A 12,523-nucleotide genomic window follows, 5' to 3' on the forward strand; every position below is an offset into this window, starting at 1 on the left:
CACATACTATTCTATCTAATATGCTAAAGGGGTCGGAAACCAGTTTCTATTTCTGAATGTAAGTAATACTGTGGGGAAGTTTCTGTTTGGAATCTACATCCCAGAGTTATTTCTCCAGCTCGGGCCTCTTAAGTGGGTTGAAAGGTATGAACCTTTCTAAGGCTTTTCATACATATTGCCAAGTTGCTTTCTGGGATTGTACCAGTTTCTGTTCCAACCAGCAGTCGGAGAGGACCTGCCACCTGCATCCTCGTTCTCACTCTGGGTGTTAAGAAAATCTTGGTCGATCTTATAGAACTTTTAGCTTATCTTATGGTGTACTGGTTAGGATAGACTCCAGTGGACGCCTCCGGTGTCATATCCTTATTCTGCCAACTAGGAGCTCCTTCTCTGCTCTTTTGAGGGTTAAATGAAGTAGTGACCGAAGCTCTTCAAACTAATATTTGTTATTCCATTGGAGCTTGCACAGGCGCTCAAAGGAGGTGGGTCCCTCGGTGGAAACCCATGAGGAGGCGGGGCGGAGCCGGATAAACCAAAGCAGCGATGCCACGCCCCTCAAGCCGCATCTTAAAGGGCAAAGGAAGGGCGCCACGATGTCCAATCCGCAATGGCCCTGAGTAGAACTTCTTGGGTCCCATTTGGGACTTATTTGGAGTCCCAAGCCCCTTGGTGCCTTTATGAGTAGAAGGGAGGGGCATTGCTCCCGCCCACGCCCCCACCCGGCCCCATCCGCGATGGGCCCCGCAGGCCAGAGCGGCCCCTTTAAGAGCCTTGCGGGCGGGACGCAAGAGGTCGCGGCGTTACCCCGACGCCGCCGGCCGTCCTCCATCCTCGCAGCGGCGAAACTCCTTGGCCATGCGGGCGCTCCGGGTCGGTCTGACCCTGGCGCTGGGCACGGGCCTGGGCGCAGCTGCTGAAGGCTGGCGGCGGCAGCGGGCGGACGCGCGCCCGGCGCCGGGGCTGCTGGGCCGGCTGCCCGTGTTGCCTGTGGCGGCGGCAGCCGAACTGCCCGTCGTGCCTGCTGTACCCGGGGCTCCGGTAGGCGGTGGCCCCGGCGAGCTGGCCAAGTACGGGCTACCTGGGCTGGCGCAGCTCAAGAGCCGCGAGTCGTACGTGCTGTGCTACGACCCACGCACCCGCGGCGCGCTCTGGGTGGTGGAGCAGCTGCGGCCTGAGCGGCTCCGCGGCGACGGCGACCGCAGCTCGTGCGACTTCCGCGAGGACGACTCGGTGCATGCGTACCACCGCGCCACTAATGCCGACTACCGCGGCAGCGGCTTCGATCGCGGCCACTTGGCCGCCGCAGCCAACCACCGCTGGAGCCAGAAGGCCATGGACGACACCTTCTACTTGAGCAACGTCGCGCCCCAGGTAGCGCCTGCGCCCGGTCCCGACTGCAGAAGGCGAGGTCAGCCCCTCACCTCTGAGCCTCGGTTTGCCCCTCCGCAGAATGGGGAAGATGCTGAGTGCGCCTGCTGGGTCAGGGGCTTGGTGAGGGTCTTGCTAATCACCGCTTGTCCTAAGCCGGAGGGACGGAGCACTGGGCTCCCAGCACCCGTTCTGCAGTCTGACCTTAACTGAGGGCCCTTTAGCTTCGTGTCTTCATCTGTAAAATGGGGATATTACTGTTATTCACCTATCTTTTGCGGTAGCACTGAGGAACTGAAGACCCAGTGCATGTAAAGGTACTGAGCACACTTCCTGGCCCATGGCAAGCATTCAACAATTAGCTTTAATGAGAGAACTGAGGCTCAGAGAGGCAAAGTGACTGGCCCAGTGCCACACATCAGGAGACCCAGGCAGTTTGTCTGGGGCAACGGTCCTCAACCTGTTTGGCACCAGGGACCAGTGCTCCTATGAGAATCTAATGCCTGATGACCTGAGGTGGAGCTGAGGCGGTGATGCTAGCGCTGGCAAGCGGCTGCAAATACAGATGAAGCTTTGCCCGCCCTCCACTCACCTCCTACTGTGCAGCCCAGTTCCTAACAGGCCACGAACCAGTACCAGTTCCTTGGCCCGGAGGTTGGGGACCTCTCGTCTCTAGAGGATGCTTCAGCCATTGTCCTACCCTGCCTGCCTTCCAGGAGTAAAAGGAGAGATACTTGCTGGCAGTTGGCTGTTAGTAGCAGTCACTGTGCACCTTGAGCAAGCCCCCTCCCTCTAGCTCTGTTCCCACCAAAAGTGACACCCACTGGATGAAGACTGATGTGGGGCCCTGGGTGAACCAGGTGGGGTCTGAGCCTCTGACCTGACTTCTGCTCTCCTAGCGGTAGTCCCCTACCCATGGGACTAGACACTGTACAGAGGACTGGAAAGCCCAAGTGATGGAGTCGGGAGCAGATTCATGACAGCCTCAGCTGGGCTACGTATGTGGTTCAGAGGGGGAAAAGGACAGGAGAGATGCTTGAGAGAGCTGGCCTTCCTGAGAGCCCCTGGGGACCAGGGCAGGGGCAGGCCTGTTCCCCCCTCTGAAGGGGAAGATGTGTGGCTTTCCTTAGTGTGGCTCTTTGGAACTGAGAAACGGCTATGAGACCTGGGATGCTAGTCCTTCCATTCTGTATGGGTCCGGGCTCCATCCTCTCGTCCAGGTGGCCTAAAGGAGTGATTTTCATTCCTTGAACCAGTTTTGTCTGCATGCTTGTCACCCCCCCATTCCATGCTGGAATTTCCAGGCTTGGTGCCAGTCACAGTCTGAGTCCCCTCTCTCCTACCAGGTGCCCCACCTCAACCAGAATGCTTGGAACAACCTGGAGAAGTACAGCCGGAGCTTGACCCGCACCTACCAAAACGTCTATGTCTGCACAGGGCCACTCTTCCTGCCCAGGTGAGGCTAGAACTGGGGGTTCTGGGCAAGCCAGGGCCTCCCACTCACCCCATCCAGGCTTGTCCCAGGCATTGGGTTGACACTGCCAGGTCATCTAGTCTCTTGACAAGTCTGTCCATTCCTTGCCTCAGGCCCCTGAATTCTACTTTCATAACCAGAGACCTTTGGGGTGCTCACCTAGACCATGTCTTCTCTGCGCATGGGCACCAGGCCCTGCATCTGCCTTTGCTTTCTCCTAGATCACCTCTCACCACACCCACCCACCCGTGTCCTGCCCAGAAACCCTTCTACCAGGCTATTGCCTTCGGTCTCCTCTGCTTGGAGCAACCCTTCCCCACCCTTCTCCCAGAGCCTGGGTTTGAACTCTATCTTCCTGACCCTGAACCTTCACTCTTGTCCCTCTGTAGCCCTGCCTCCCACGTAGAAGGGACGGAGCTACCTCTGGGCATGCTCAGTGATTTTTTTGGCCCGCTTAAGGTTGGGATGAGTGAAGCTATAGGTTGTGGTGAAGCAGCTGGCTCTGTAATCCACAGGCTGGGATGGGATCCAGACCCTATTACCTAGGGTCTGGGTGCCATGGGCAAATGACCTCAACATCCTCTCCCATGAAATGGGAATAATAGCTGGTAGCCACCTTGCGGTTGTTTAGGGGACAGCATGGGTTCGCACAGGCACTGATAAACTAAGGAGCCAGCGCCTCCTGCAGCTTGCTAAAGTGGAGCAGACTCTGCTGAGGGTTAGCCCGGCGTCAGTCACCCATCAGTGCTCTGGGCACCTGCTATGCACCGGGTCCTGTGCTGGGGCTTGGAATCCAGTTGTCACAGCTTGGCCCATCTGGTACTCCCCTTCCACAGGGAGAGACAGGCAGACATCCAGTGTCTGCATGGATAAATGTGAATGTTTAGAAGGGCAGATTCCGTCAGCAGCATTTATTGCCACCATCCACTCTGCCTGAACCAGGGGTGGGCATGAGACAACAGGGTACGAGTGACTCTCTACCCTGCAGGGAGCTCCCAGACTGCTGGGGGAGCCAAGGAGGGCACAGGAGCCCCACACTGAGGGGTAGTCTAGTCCTGCAGGCCGGCACAAGTTGGAGGTCAGGTTAGGGAATGCTTCCTGGAGGTGGTGGCCTGGGGTCCCACAAGACTCCCTGGGAGCCCTGAAAGGCCACGGGTACCTGGGTTTGCCTGCAGGACGGAGGCTGACGGGAAGTCCTACGTGAAGTACCAGGTAATCGGCAAGAATCACGTGGCAGTGCCCACCCACTTCTTCAAGGTGCTGATCCTGGAGGCAGCAGGTGGACAAATCGAACTCCGCTCCTATGTGATGCCCAACGCGCCCGTGGACGAGGCAATCCCGCTGGAGCGTTTCCTGGTGCCCATCGAGAGCATCGAGCGGGCCTCAGGGCTGCTCTTCGTGCCAAATATACTGGCGCGGGCTGGCAGCTTCAAGGCCATCTCCGCGGGCAGCAAGTGAGGGCGGCTGCCTGGCCAGACTGTGAGGGTGCAGGGGTTGGGTCGCATTAAAGGTGGTTATTTTTAGAAACAAGTCTTGGCTGTATTTTTCCCAGGTGACCCTCAGGAACCTCTGGCTTCACTGCCTCTTCACTGTCTTGTGCCTGACAGAACCTTCAGCTGGGCTGGGCACCTGCCTGGGTGAGGCCAGGCTGCAGGGCAGCCAGGGAGATGAGGATGGCTTCCTGGAAGAGAAGTGCAGCAATGGGCTGGGGCCTGCTGCCCTCAACAGGGCCCTGAGGTGAAGGACAGGCCCAGCGTCACTCTGCTGATCTGCCACTGGCCGGATGCATGCCCTGCGAAGGGCTTCACCTCCTTGTTCCTCAGTCTCTCCCTATGTAAAATGGGAATGAGTGGGGGATGATGGGAGCATACCTGTCTCCTAGGGTCAGGGGAGGTGACAGGAGGTTCTCAGCCCTTGGTAAAGGTATTGCAAGGGTGGGAGCTGGGGTTATTGTTGGGAGGGTACAGCTGGCTGTCGTACAGCACCTGGCCCCAAAAGGGCCGTTGGGGACAGGTAGACTGGAGCAGTCCACCTGTTTAGTCACCGCCTTTGAGACTGAAGGAAACAGGGCCACAGGTTCCGTGGATGCCCAGGACGAAGGCTCTGAGCCAGCCGCATCCTGGCACCCACGGGGAGGGCTGCCCTGCCCGCCATGGTCACACACACGAGCGTACAGTGAAGGAAGCGAAAGCCCAGAGTAGGGGTGGGCGGGGTCTCCTGGGTCATCCAGCCGGGGAGCAGCTGGACAGGCACCAGCACCCAGAAGTCTTGGCTCCCAGCTCACTCATATCCTGCCCCGGCTGTAAGTCTCAGGTGGTGAGGTCAAGGGGGTGAGGAGACCATCCCCAGAGAAGGCTGGCTTAGGGCAGCCTTGGGCAAGGGAGGTGACAGGGAGAGAGCTGTAGTCCCCCATGGAGAGACCCTGAGGCCCTGGCTGGTGGGTGAACCTCTGGAAGGACGTGGGGCTGGAGGTGGGGGAAGCAGGCAGGCTCACCTCTGTGCGGATGGTGCGGCTGCCCTGGTTGGGGCAGGTATTGACATACAGATCGAAAAGGACACTGGGTTCAGCCACTTCTAGGTTGGGGTCAGCATCCACTCCAGCTTCCAGCCCTTGGAGGCCCCCGAACACCACGAGAGCATGCCTGGCACCCACAGGGAGCGGGGTGGGGAGGGTGGAGGCGCGGTCACTGACTGCTCATCAAGACCACACTGAAAGCAGCCCACATGCGGTAGGAGTCGTCTGTACGGCTTTGCCCCCACCAGACTGGTCCCCTGCTCCACTCCACTCTCCATACCCCGGCCCCTGCCCTAGGCTGTACCCACCGGAAGCTGGGAAGCTGGGCAGAGGCTACATCTGAGCCTCGCTCTGACGTCCCGATGGTCAGGTCATACCCATCCTGGAAGGGGGTCTCAGCAAACACAGCACCTGAGGGCGGGGCCAGCTCAGTAGGTGTCCTTTCCACAAGCCACAGTGGCTTGGCTCTGCGAGTGTATATTGGGTGGGGTGTGGTGTGCAGAAGGGGACTCCAGTAAGGGAGCCACACCTGGGCCCTCCACTGTCCCTGAGAAGTCAGGGACTGACCAGGGAGAGACAAAGCCTGTGCTGGACTGGGACAACAAAGCAGAGGGTGGGGACGAAGGAGCTCCGAGAACACATACTGTACCTTTGACTTATTTAGCCCTTTCGCCCCCATTCCCACCCCTGTGGCGAGCATTATTCACCAATCATGATATTCTTTTTCTCAGAAGTCATTAACAGCGTTCCAGGCAGCAAACTCAGACCCACAGAAGGAAAAGCAGCTGCCCAGGGACACATAGCAAGTTGGTAGGACAAAAACTCTGGTCTGACTTTTGGGTCAAGCAAGGCTCTCTGTTTTCATAAAAGGAAGCTGCGTCCTTACTGAGGCAGGAGGCCAGCCGGACCGTGTAGCCCCAGTAGAGACCAGCTTTGGTGCGTGGGTCCTGTGACGACACGACTTTCCCACGGTAGGTCTTGCTTTCTGGAGGGGAAGCAGAGAGGCTGTGAAGACAGGGCGAAGGGACAGGGAGGTGGAAGGAGGAGGCTCTGGGCCCTCAGGCTGGCCAGGTGGGGGAAACTTTCAGATACCTGGGAGCTGCTTCTGGTTCAGTTGCACAGTCACCCGAAGTCCAGGTTCCAAGTTCTTGTCAATCTTTACCTCCTAGGGAGAAGCCAGAAATGGGTGCTGTTCCCTCACAGACCAGCAGGGGTCATTACTCTCCCAGACACGGGGGATCAACAGGGTTGGCAAGAGACCTAAGGGGTCCGGGTCAACTTTTAGCCCCTTATCTGGGCCAGACCTACTTACAAGACACCATTCTTGCCAAACAACTACTATAAGACACGGGTCAAAAGTGAAAGCTGCAGGCCTGGAACTGAGTAGGAAGTAAATATTTCATGAGTAGATGAAATCCCAGTTTCCTACATTTTGGTGGCTATACCTCTTACTAGCTATAGGAGTTTGAGTGGGTCACTTAACCTCTCTGACCCTGTTTCCTCATCTAACAGAAAACTTTCCATAAACAACAGCTATTGTTATACAGGGCCTGGCATGAAATAAATGCTTAACACATGGGAATGTGAATAACCATAGATGTTTGTGTCTTGTGCCAATTTTGAATTCAGAAATAGGGCATTTTCTTTCCCTTTCGAGGGTGTCTCGTGCTTTTCATCTGTGTCTGGATCATCCTGATCTGCTTTTAGTCAGTGACTTCTGGTCCGTTCTTTTCAGGGAAGGGAAACCCACACATTTACATGTCTCTGCCTCTGACTCTAGGAGACTTGAGAGTAAACAGTTGGCAAATGAACATGCCAATCCCCAACGTGGCTCTGCATCGCGGGAACAGCCCCAGAATGATTTGAACTTGTTTTTGCAAGGTTTTGTTTTGTTTTTAGCATGAGGACCATCTTCTGTTGATTTGCTTTTTTAAAACAAAAACAAAAACAAAAACAAAACCAGTAAATTTGCTTCTGGGTTTATCTACTGAGCTCCGTTTTAGGTACTTACTTCTCTGGCCCAAATCAGCATCAGTGGGGGACTGGCAGGCAGAGATGCCTGGGTCCCAGGCTCCCTACTCACATACCCAACCTGCCCTCCACAGCTAAGGTGTGTCTGGAAGTATATCTTGACTCACTCTTTAATTCCTACCTTCTTCATGCCACAGTTGACAAAGGAACCATGGCCTGGCCGGGTGGGCCGGTCCACCACGATGCCCTCTCGGAACTCGGATTCCTCATCCTGACGCATGTGGTGAGGGCTGTCCAGGGGGTTCAGGAGCCCTGTGGGTGAGGAGGGGCCACGAGGAGTCTGGGAGGTGCAAAAGCACATGGGGATGTGGCAGAGAACCCTGGTCCCACATCCAGCTCTGCCACAGATTTGCTGTTTGCCACCAGGCACAGGCCTTGCCATGCTTGGGACTGTTTTCCTAACTGTACAGTGGTTTCTTAGGGTCTGGGGACGATCTATGGGAAATAGAGGTCCAGCCCCTCCCAGTCTTACCTGCAAACTGTAGATCCTGGTGCTTGGGGAAGAACGCCTTTCTCAGATACCTAGTTAAGAACACAATTCTCAGAAATTCCCAGGGAAAACACCTGCTTGGCCTGCCCCTCAGCCTCCCCTCCCTCATGCTCAGGGAAGTCTGTCCTTCACCCGCTTACTGTGGACACTCCAGGTACTGCAGGATCCGGGCCAGCTGCACACACGCCTGCCCCTTCTTGCCAATTCCCTTGAATTCCCCTTCCACAGTCCTGGAGAGAGAAAGATAGGGCTCAAGAGCCTACTGTGTTCCCTTCGAGAGCTGGTGCACCCAGACTGACCTCTGCAGTGCCCTGCTTTGCAACTCTACCCATCGGGGTTACAATGGGGGCATTCCAGGCAGGGTTCTCAGCCCCGGCAAGCCGGAGCCAATCCTGGCAGCCCCTCCCATCTCCCTGAGCCCCGGTATCCCGCCTATGGGATGGCCCCTCACTTGGCATCTTGGCCCTCTTCATCGAACACCACAATCTCATCCACACAGAAGATGGTGCAGGCTCTGGCGATCTGGCCAGCCAGATAGGTGCGAAGCTCGGGCGACTGAGCGTTGTCGAGAATGGAGCCTGGCAGGGCCACGCTCAGCGTGTAAGGCCGCCCTGGGGAGGGGAGGGGTGTTCACAGTCAGTCTGAGAGGCCAGGCCCATGCGCTCCTCCTCCTTCCTCAGGGCCCAGAGTTAGAGAATTTTTCTACTGGGAGGAATTTTGAGATTAGCAAAATAGATCAAACTCCCCTCTCTGGGCCTCAATCTCCCCAGGAAGAAAATGGACTCAGTGGTCTCCAAGGCTCCTGCGAGGAAGGCAGATCACCAGGTAAGGCTGGGAGTGGTTGGAGGCATTGGCCTCGGTCCATATCCTGGCTCTGCCCCTTATTGCCTCAGTTCTCTGCTTGTTAAATGGGGATAATGATGAGAGCTATTATCTATAATTAGTGCCTTTTATGGGTGCGCATTTACCCAATAAGCCTAGGAAGCAGGTACTACCAAGATCCCTATTAAGAGGTGGGGAACTTGTGCACCAAAGAGGTCAAATACATGGCCCAAGGTCACACAAAAGGCAGGAGAGCTGAGATATAGTTCAGGCTGTCTGGCTCCAGAGGGACCACTGTACTTCCTCCCAGAGTTGTCCAAAGGGAGCCATGTGAGACGACACCCATAAGGGCTCCCCCAGTATCTGAGACAACTGACATGTTCAGTTGCTGTTCCCACTGTCACCATCATCACTGGTAACCACTGGGTGTACAGTGTATGATAGGGCCCCCTGACTTTGCAGAACTTCGGTTCTGGCTGAGAAGAGATACAATTTGTTAGAGTGGATCCGGATGTACTGATGTGAAAGGACATTCAGGACACAATGTGGGGCAAGGAAAACCAGGCCCGGAGGCACATGGATCAAGTGCTTCCACTTTCTTAAGATTGTATCTCTACATCTCTCTACATGTGTTTAAGTGGGTATAACAACATCTGGAGAAACTTTCACTGCAATGCTTGCTGGGATTTTTCCTTTCTTCTATATGCTCACCCTGGTCCTCCCTCTGTGCAGCTGCCTCCTCCTCCTCCTGGCGCTTTGTCTGTTCTTCTTGCATCCGCTGCCGCTCCAGCTTTTTCATCAGCTTGAGATCCTTCCACTTCTTCTTCTCCTCTTTCTCTGGATAAGAGGACATCTCAATTGATGGAGGGGAGAGGGACTTGGTGCCCTCTCAGCAGGGTCAGGGTTCCCACTCTGTAGGGACAGCCTGGGTGCTTGAGTGCTGCTGGGTGAACAGCCAGAGGAGCCTCCAGGGCTTCTAACCCCTTCTTCCCATCTTGGGTGCTATGGGACCCAGAGGGGACAAACCTGGTGGCTTTCCCCAAGGTTCAGTTGTGCACTGCTGGAGTGACCTGGGGAAGGGTGAACACACACACTGCTTCCCACACCCTGCCCCTTACTTACTCTGTTGCTTCCATTTTCGCCACTCAACCCTTTGGCCATGTTCACCCTGGAGGATTGGGAAGAGGTATAGGAGTGAGGCTGAATGGTCACACCTAGCGGGGGCGGGGGGCGTCCCACTTGCTACTGGGAACTCCCATACACTGCTGCCTCAGAGAGAGCGTCAGGATGATAGGGACCTGCTGCGCCCCTGTGCCTGAGACCAGGCCTGGCATATAGTAAGCACTCAATAAATTATTTACGAGTTTCTACCGGAGAGAAGAGGAAAATGAAGCTCAGGGGAACAGGACCTGCCCACTGCCACCCTGGGAATCAGAAGAGATACGCCACGAAAGGGCTCAGGATTGCGCATAGGATCCCACCTCCTGAATCCGGCCCTGGCCAAAGTAGCCGCAAGGGGTTCCCGCAATGGGTTACCTGACACTGTCCCGGCTGTGGCTCAGACCCCGGCCCCCACCTCCAGTTCTCGTCCGGGCAGGGGCGCACGCGGCCACGATTACGCGACACCTCGGGGCTTCCGCCTTCGGATCAGCGAGAAGCAGGGAGCGGGAGGCGCAGCCCGTCCCCGCCACAGGGCCCCACGCGGCTCGTTTTCACGCCCACACCCCTCTGTCCAGTCTCGGGGTCCCACTTTCTTCCACCTGCCTGTCACCTACCGGGCCGCAGGGTCGCTTCCTCGCTTGCTCCGCCATGTTCGCCGCACGACGTCGACCACGCTCAGCCAATGAGACTCACCTCTTCCGGCCACACCTCCCCCGATTCGTCCAATCGGAGGCAAAAGCTCGCGGGGGCGTGGCCTAGGCTCCCAGAGACCACGTGGGCATCCGTGGTCTGGGCTGGGCTCCGCGGCTCGGGAGCGCTATCGCGGGGTTTGGTGGTGCTGATTGCCTGCCCGCCTGGGTGTCCAAATGGGCCGCATATCGGGTCTTTCCTGGACCGAAGAGCCGCCCTCCATCTCCGGACAAGCGCGACAAACCTCAATTTAGTTTTATACATGGGGACCTTGAGGCCCAGAGCTTGAGTGTGATTCAGAACTGGAAAATGACCTTAGGATAATTTAATTCTTTTATAGATTTGTTCTTTGCTCTCCCTTTTAATTAACAGACTTTATTTTCTTGAGCAGATTTAGGCTTACTGAAAATTGAGCAGATAGTATAGAGAGTTCCCATCAACCTTTCTCCCTCACTCAGTTACCACTACTATTAACATCTTGCCTTGGTGTGTATATTTCTTATAGTTGATGAGCCAGTATTGATGCATTATTATTAACTACAGTTCATAGTTTACATTACGGTTCACTCTGTTCCCTGCATTGTATAGGTTTTGACAAATGCTTTATGTCATGTATCTACCATTACAGTATTAAAGAAATAATTTCACAGCCCTAAAAATCTCTGTGTTCCATTTACCCACTTCCAAGACCCTGGAAACCACTGATCTTTTTCACTGTCTCCATAGTTTCTGCCTTTTCCAGAATGTCGTATAGTTAGAATCAGTATGTAGCCTTTTCAGACTCTCTTCTTTCATTAAACAATATACATTTAAAGTTCCTCCATATCTTCACGTGGCTTAATAGCTCATTTCTTTTTATTGCTAAATACTATTCCATTGTATGGATATACCAGTTTGTTTCTCCATTCAACTTTTGAAGGACATTTGGGGCAATTATGAATAAAGCTGCTATAAACATTTATGTGCAAGTTTTTGTGTGACGTGAATTTTCAACTCATATGGGTAAATTGCTAGGAGCCTGACTGCTGGACCCTACAGTAAGACTATGTTTAACTTTGTAAGAAACTTTCAAACTGTCTTCCAAAATGGCTGTACCATTTTGCATCCCTGCCAGCAATGAATGAGCTAAGTTTTCTTTTTAAATAAATTAATAAATTTATTAAAAATAATAAATTTTATTAAAATTTTATAAAAATTTATTAAAAATAATAAATTTGAGTCAATATTTATTCAATCAAAAAATATTTATTGAGCAGGGTCTATTTTGAGGCAGGAATTCCCTGTGCCAGGGACACAATGATAAGCAGAAGAAGACGCTGATCTGGAGCTTATAACCTAGCAGAGGGGAGATTAATTTCTAAGTCAATTTATACATTAACATTACAGGAGGTGTGTTATTTCACCATTAGCCCCCTCCACCATGTGAATGAGAAGACAAAGTCATGTATACATCTAAGGGAAGATCTACCATCTCAGGCTGGCTGAGGTTACTCAGTCTAAGATCTGGAACCTCTGTAGAGTCACAGATTTGAGTTATGGGCAGAGTCTGGTTTATTCATGAGACATGGAACCTCAGTCAGGGTGGTTCTACCAAAGAAGTCTATGGATTTACCTCACGGAGGACTTTTTTTTTTTTTTAACCATCAGGTGATGTATAATACAGCAAAGGGGCTCCAAGCCCGAGTCTCTGAGCTGGTATTTTGTTTTACAGTTTTGACTTTGGAACAGTGGTACTAGCACCAAGTCAAGGTTTGGAAGGGGAGAGAGGGAGGTGCCCTATGTCACAGCACCAAGCACGTTGCAACGGCAATTCTCTAACATCAAGTGGGTGTCCTACACTTCAGGCAATAACTACATGGAGTTGGCACAGACCCCATAGGTTAAGGGCTCAGTCACACAAGACTGCCCCTCACTTCAAATGCCAGCAGCAAGTGGGGTCCCCAGGCTTCCCCCTGGCTGACTATTCGGGCAT

At 54.1% G+C, this 12,523-nt stretch overlaps 2 protein-coding genes across 2 annotated transcripts; one reads left to right on the forward strand and one right to left on the reverse strand.

Annotated features, from left to right (window-relative positions):
* Positions 1–594: 594 nt before the first annotated feature.
* On the forward strand, positions 595–4,369 carry ENDOG (endonuclease G). The gene is made up of 3 exons (XM_006918036.3): positions 595–1,371; positions 2,715–2,824; positions 4,018–4,369. The coding sequence occupies exons 1-3, from the start codon at positions 856–858 to the stop codon at positions 4,298–4,300; spliced, it is 909 nt and encodes a 302-aa protein (XP_006918098.1). The 5' UTR covers positions 595–855; the 3' UTR covers positions 4,301–4,369.
* Positions 3,737–10,575, reverse strand: SPOUT1 (SPOUT domain containing methyltransferase 1). Its single transcript, XM_006918035.3, has 12 exons — positions 10,476–10,575; positions 9,823–9,868; positions 9,412–9,537; positions 8,330–8,489; positions 8,019–8,108; positions 7,861–7,910; positions 7,510–7,640; positions 6,450–6,522; positions 6,244–6,342; positions 5,666–5,768; positions 5,337–5,484; positions 3,737–4,523 (listed from the first exon to the last, which is right to left on the reverse strand). The coding sequence occupies exons 1-12, from the start codon at positions 10,509–10,511 to the stop codon at positions 4,455–4,457; spliced, it is 1,131 nt and encodes a 376-aa protein (XP_006918097.1). The 5' UTR covers positions 10,512–10,575; the 3' UTR covers positions 3,737–4,454.
* Positions 10,576–12,523: the final 1,948 nt, after the last annotated feature.

This window comes from Pteropus alecto, unplaced genomic scaffold (assembly GCF_000325575.1).
Source record: "Pteropus alecto unplaced genomic scaffold, ASM32557v1 scaffold67, whole genome shotgun sequence".
Lineage (NCBI taxonomy): Eukaryota > Metazoa > Chordata > Mammalia > Chiroptera > Pteropodidae > Pteropus > Pteropus alecto.

Coding starts and splice junctions, on each gene's coding strand:
- ENDOG (XM_006918036.3), top strand. CDS start 856: ATGCGGGCGCTCCGGGTCGGTCTGACCCTGGCGCTGGGCACGGGCCTG. Junction 1,372..2,714: donor TGAGCAACGTCGCGCCCCAG/GTAGCGCCTGCG, acceptor CTCTCCTACCAG/GTGCCCCACCTCAACCAGAA. Junction 2,825..4,017: donor GGGCCACTCTTCCTGCCCAG/GTGAGGCTAGAA, acceptor GTTTGCCTGCAG/GACGGAGGCTGACGGGAAGT.
- SPOUT1 (XM_006918035.3), bottom strand. CDS start 10,511: ATGGCGGAGCAAGCGAGGAAGCGACCCTGCGGCCCG. Junction 9,869..10,475: donor GGAAGCGACCCTGCGGCCCG/GTAGGTGACAGG, acceptor CCAATCCTCCAG/GGTGAACATGGCCAAAGGGT. Junction 9,538..9,822: donor GCGAAAATGGAAGCAACAGA/GTAAGTAAGGGG, acceptor CCTCTTATCCAG/AGAAAGAGGAGAAGAAGAAG.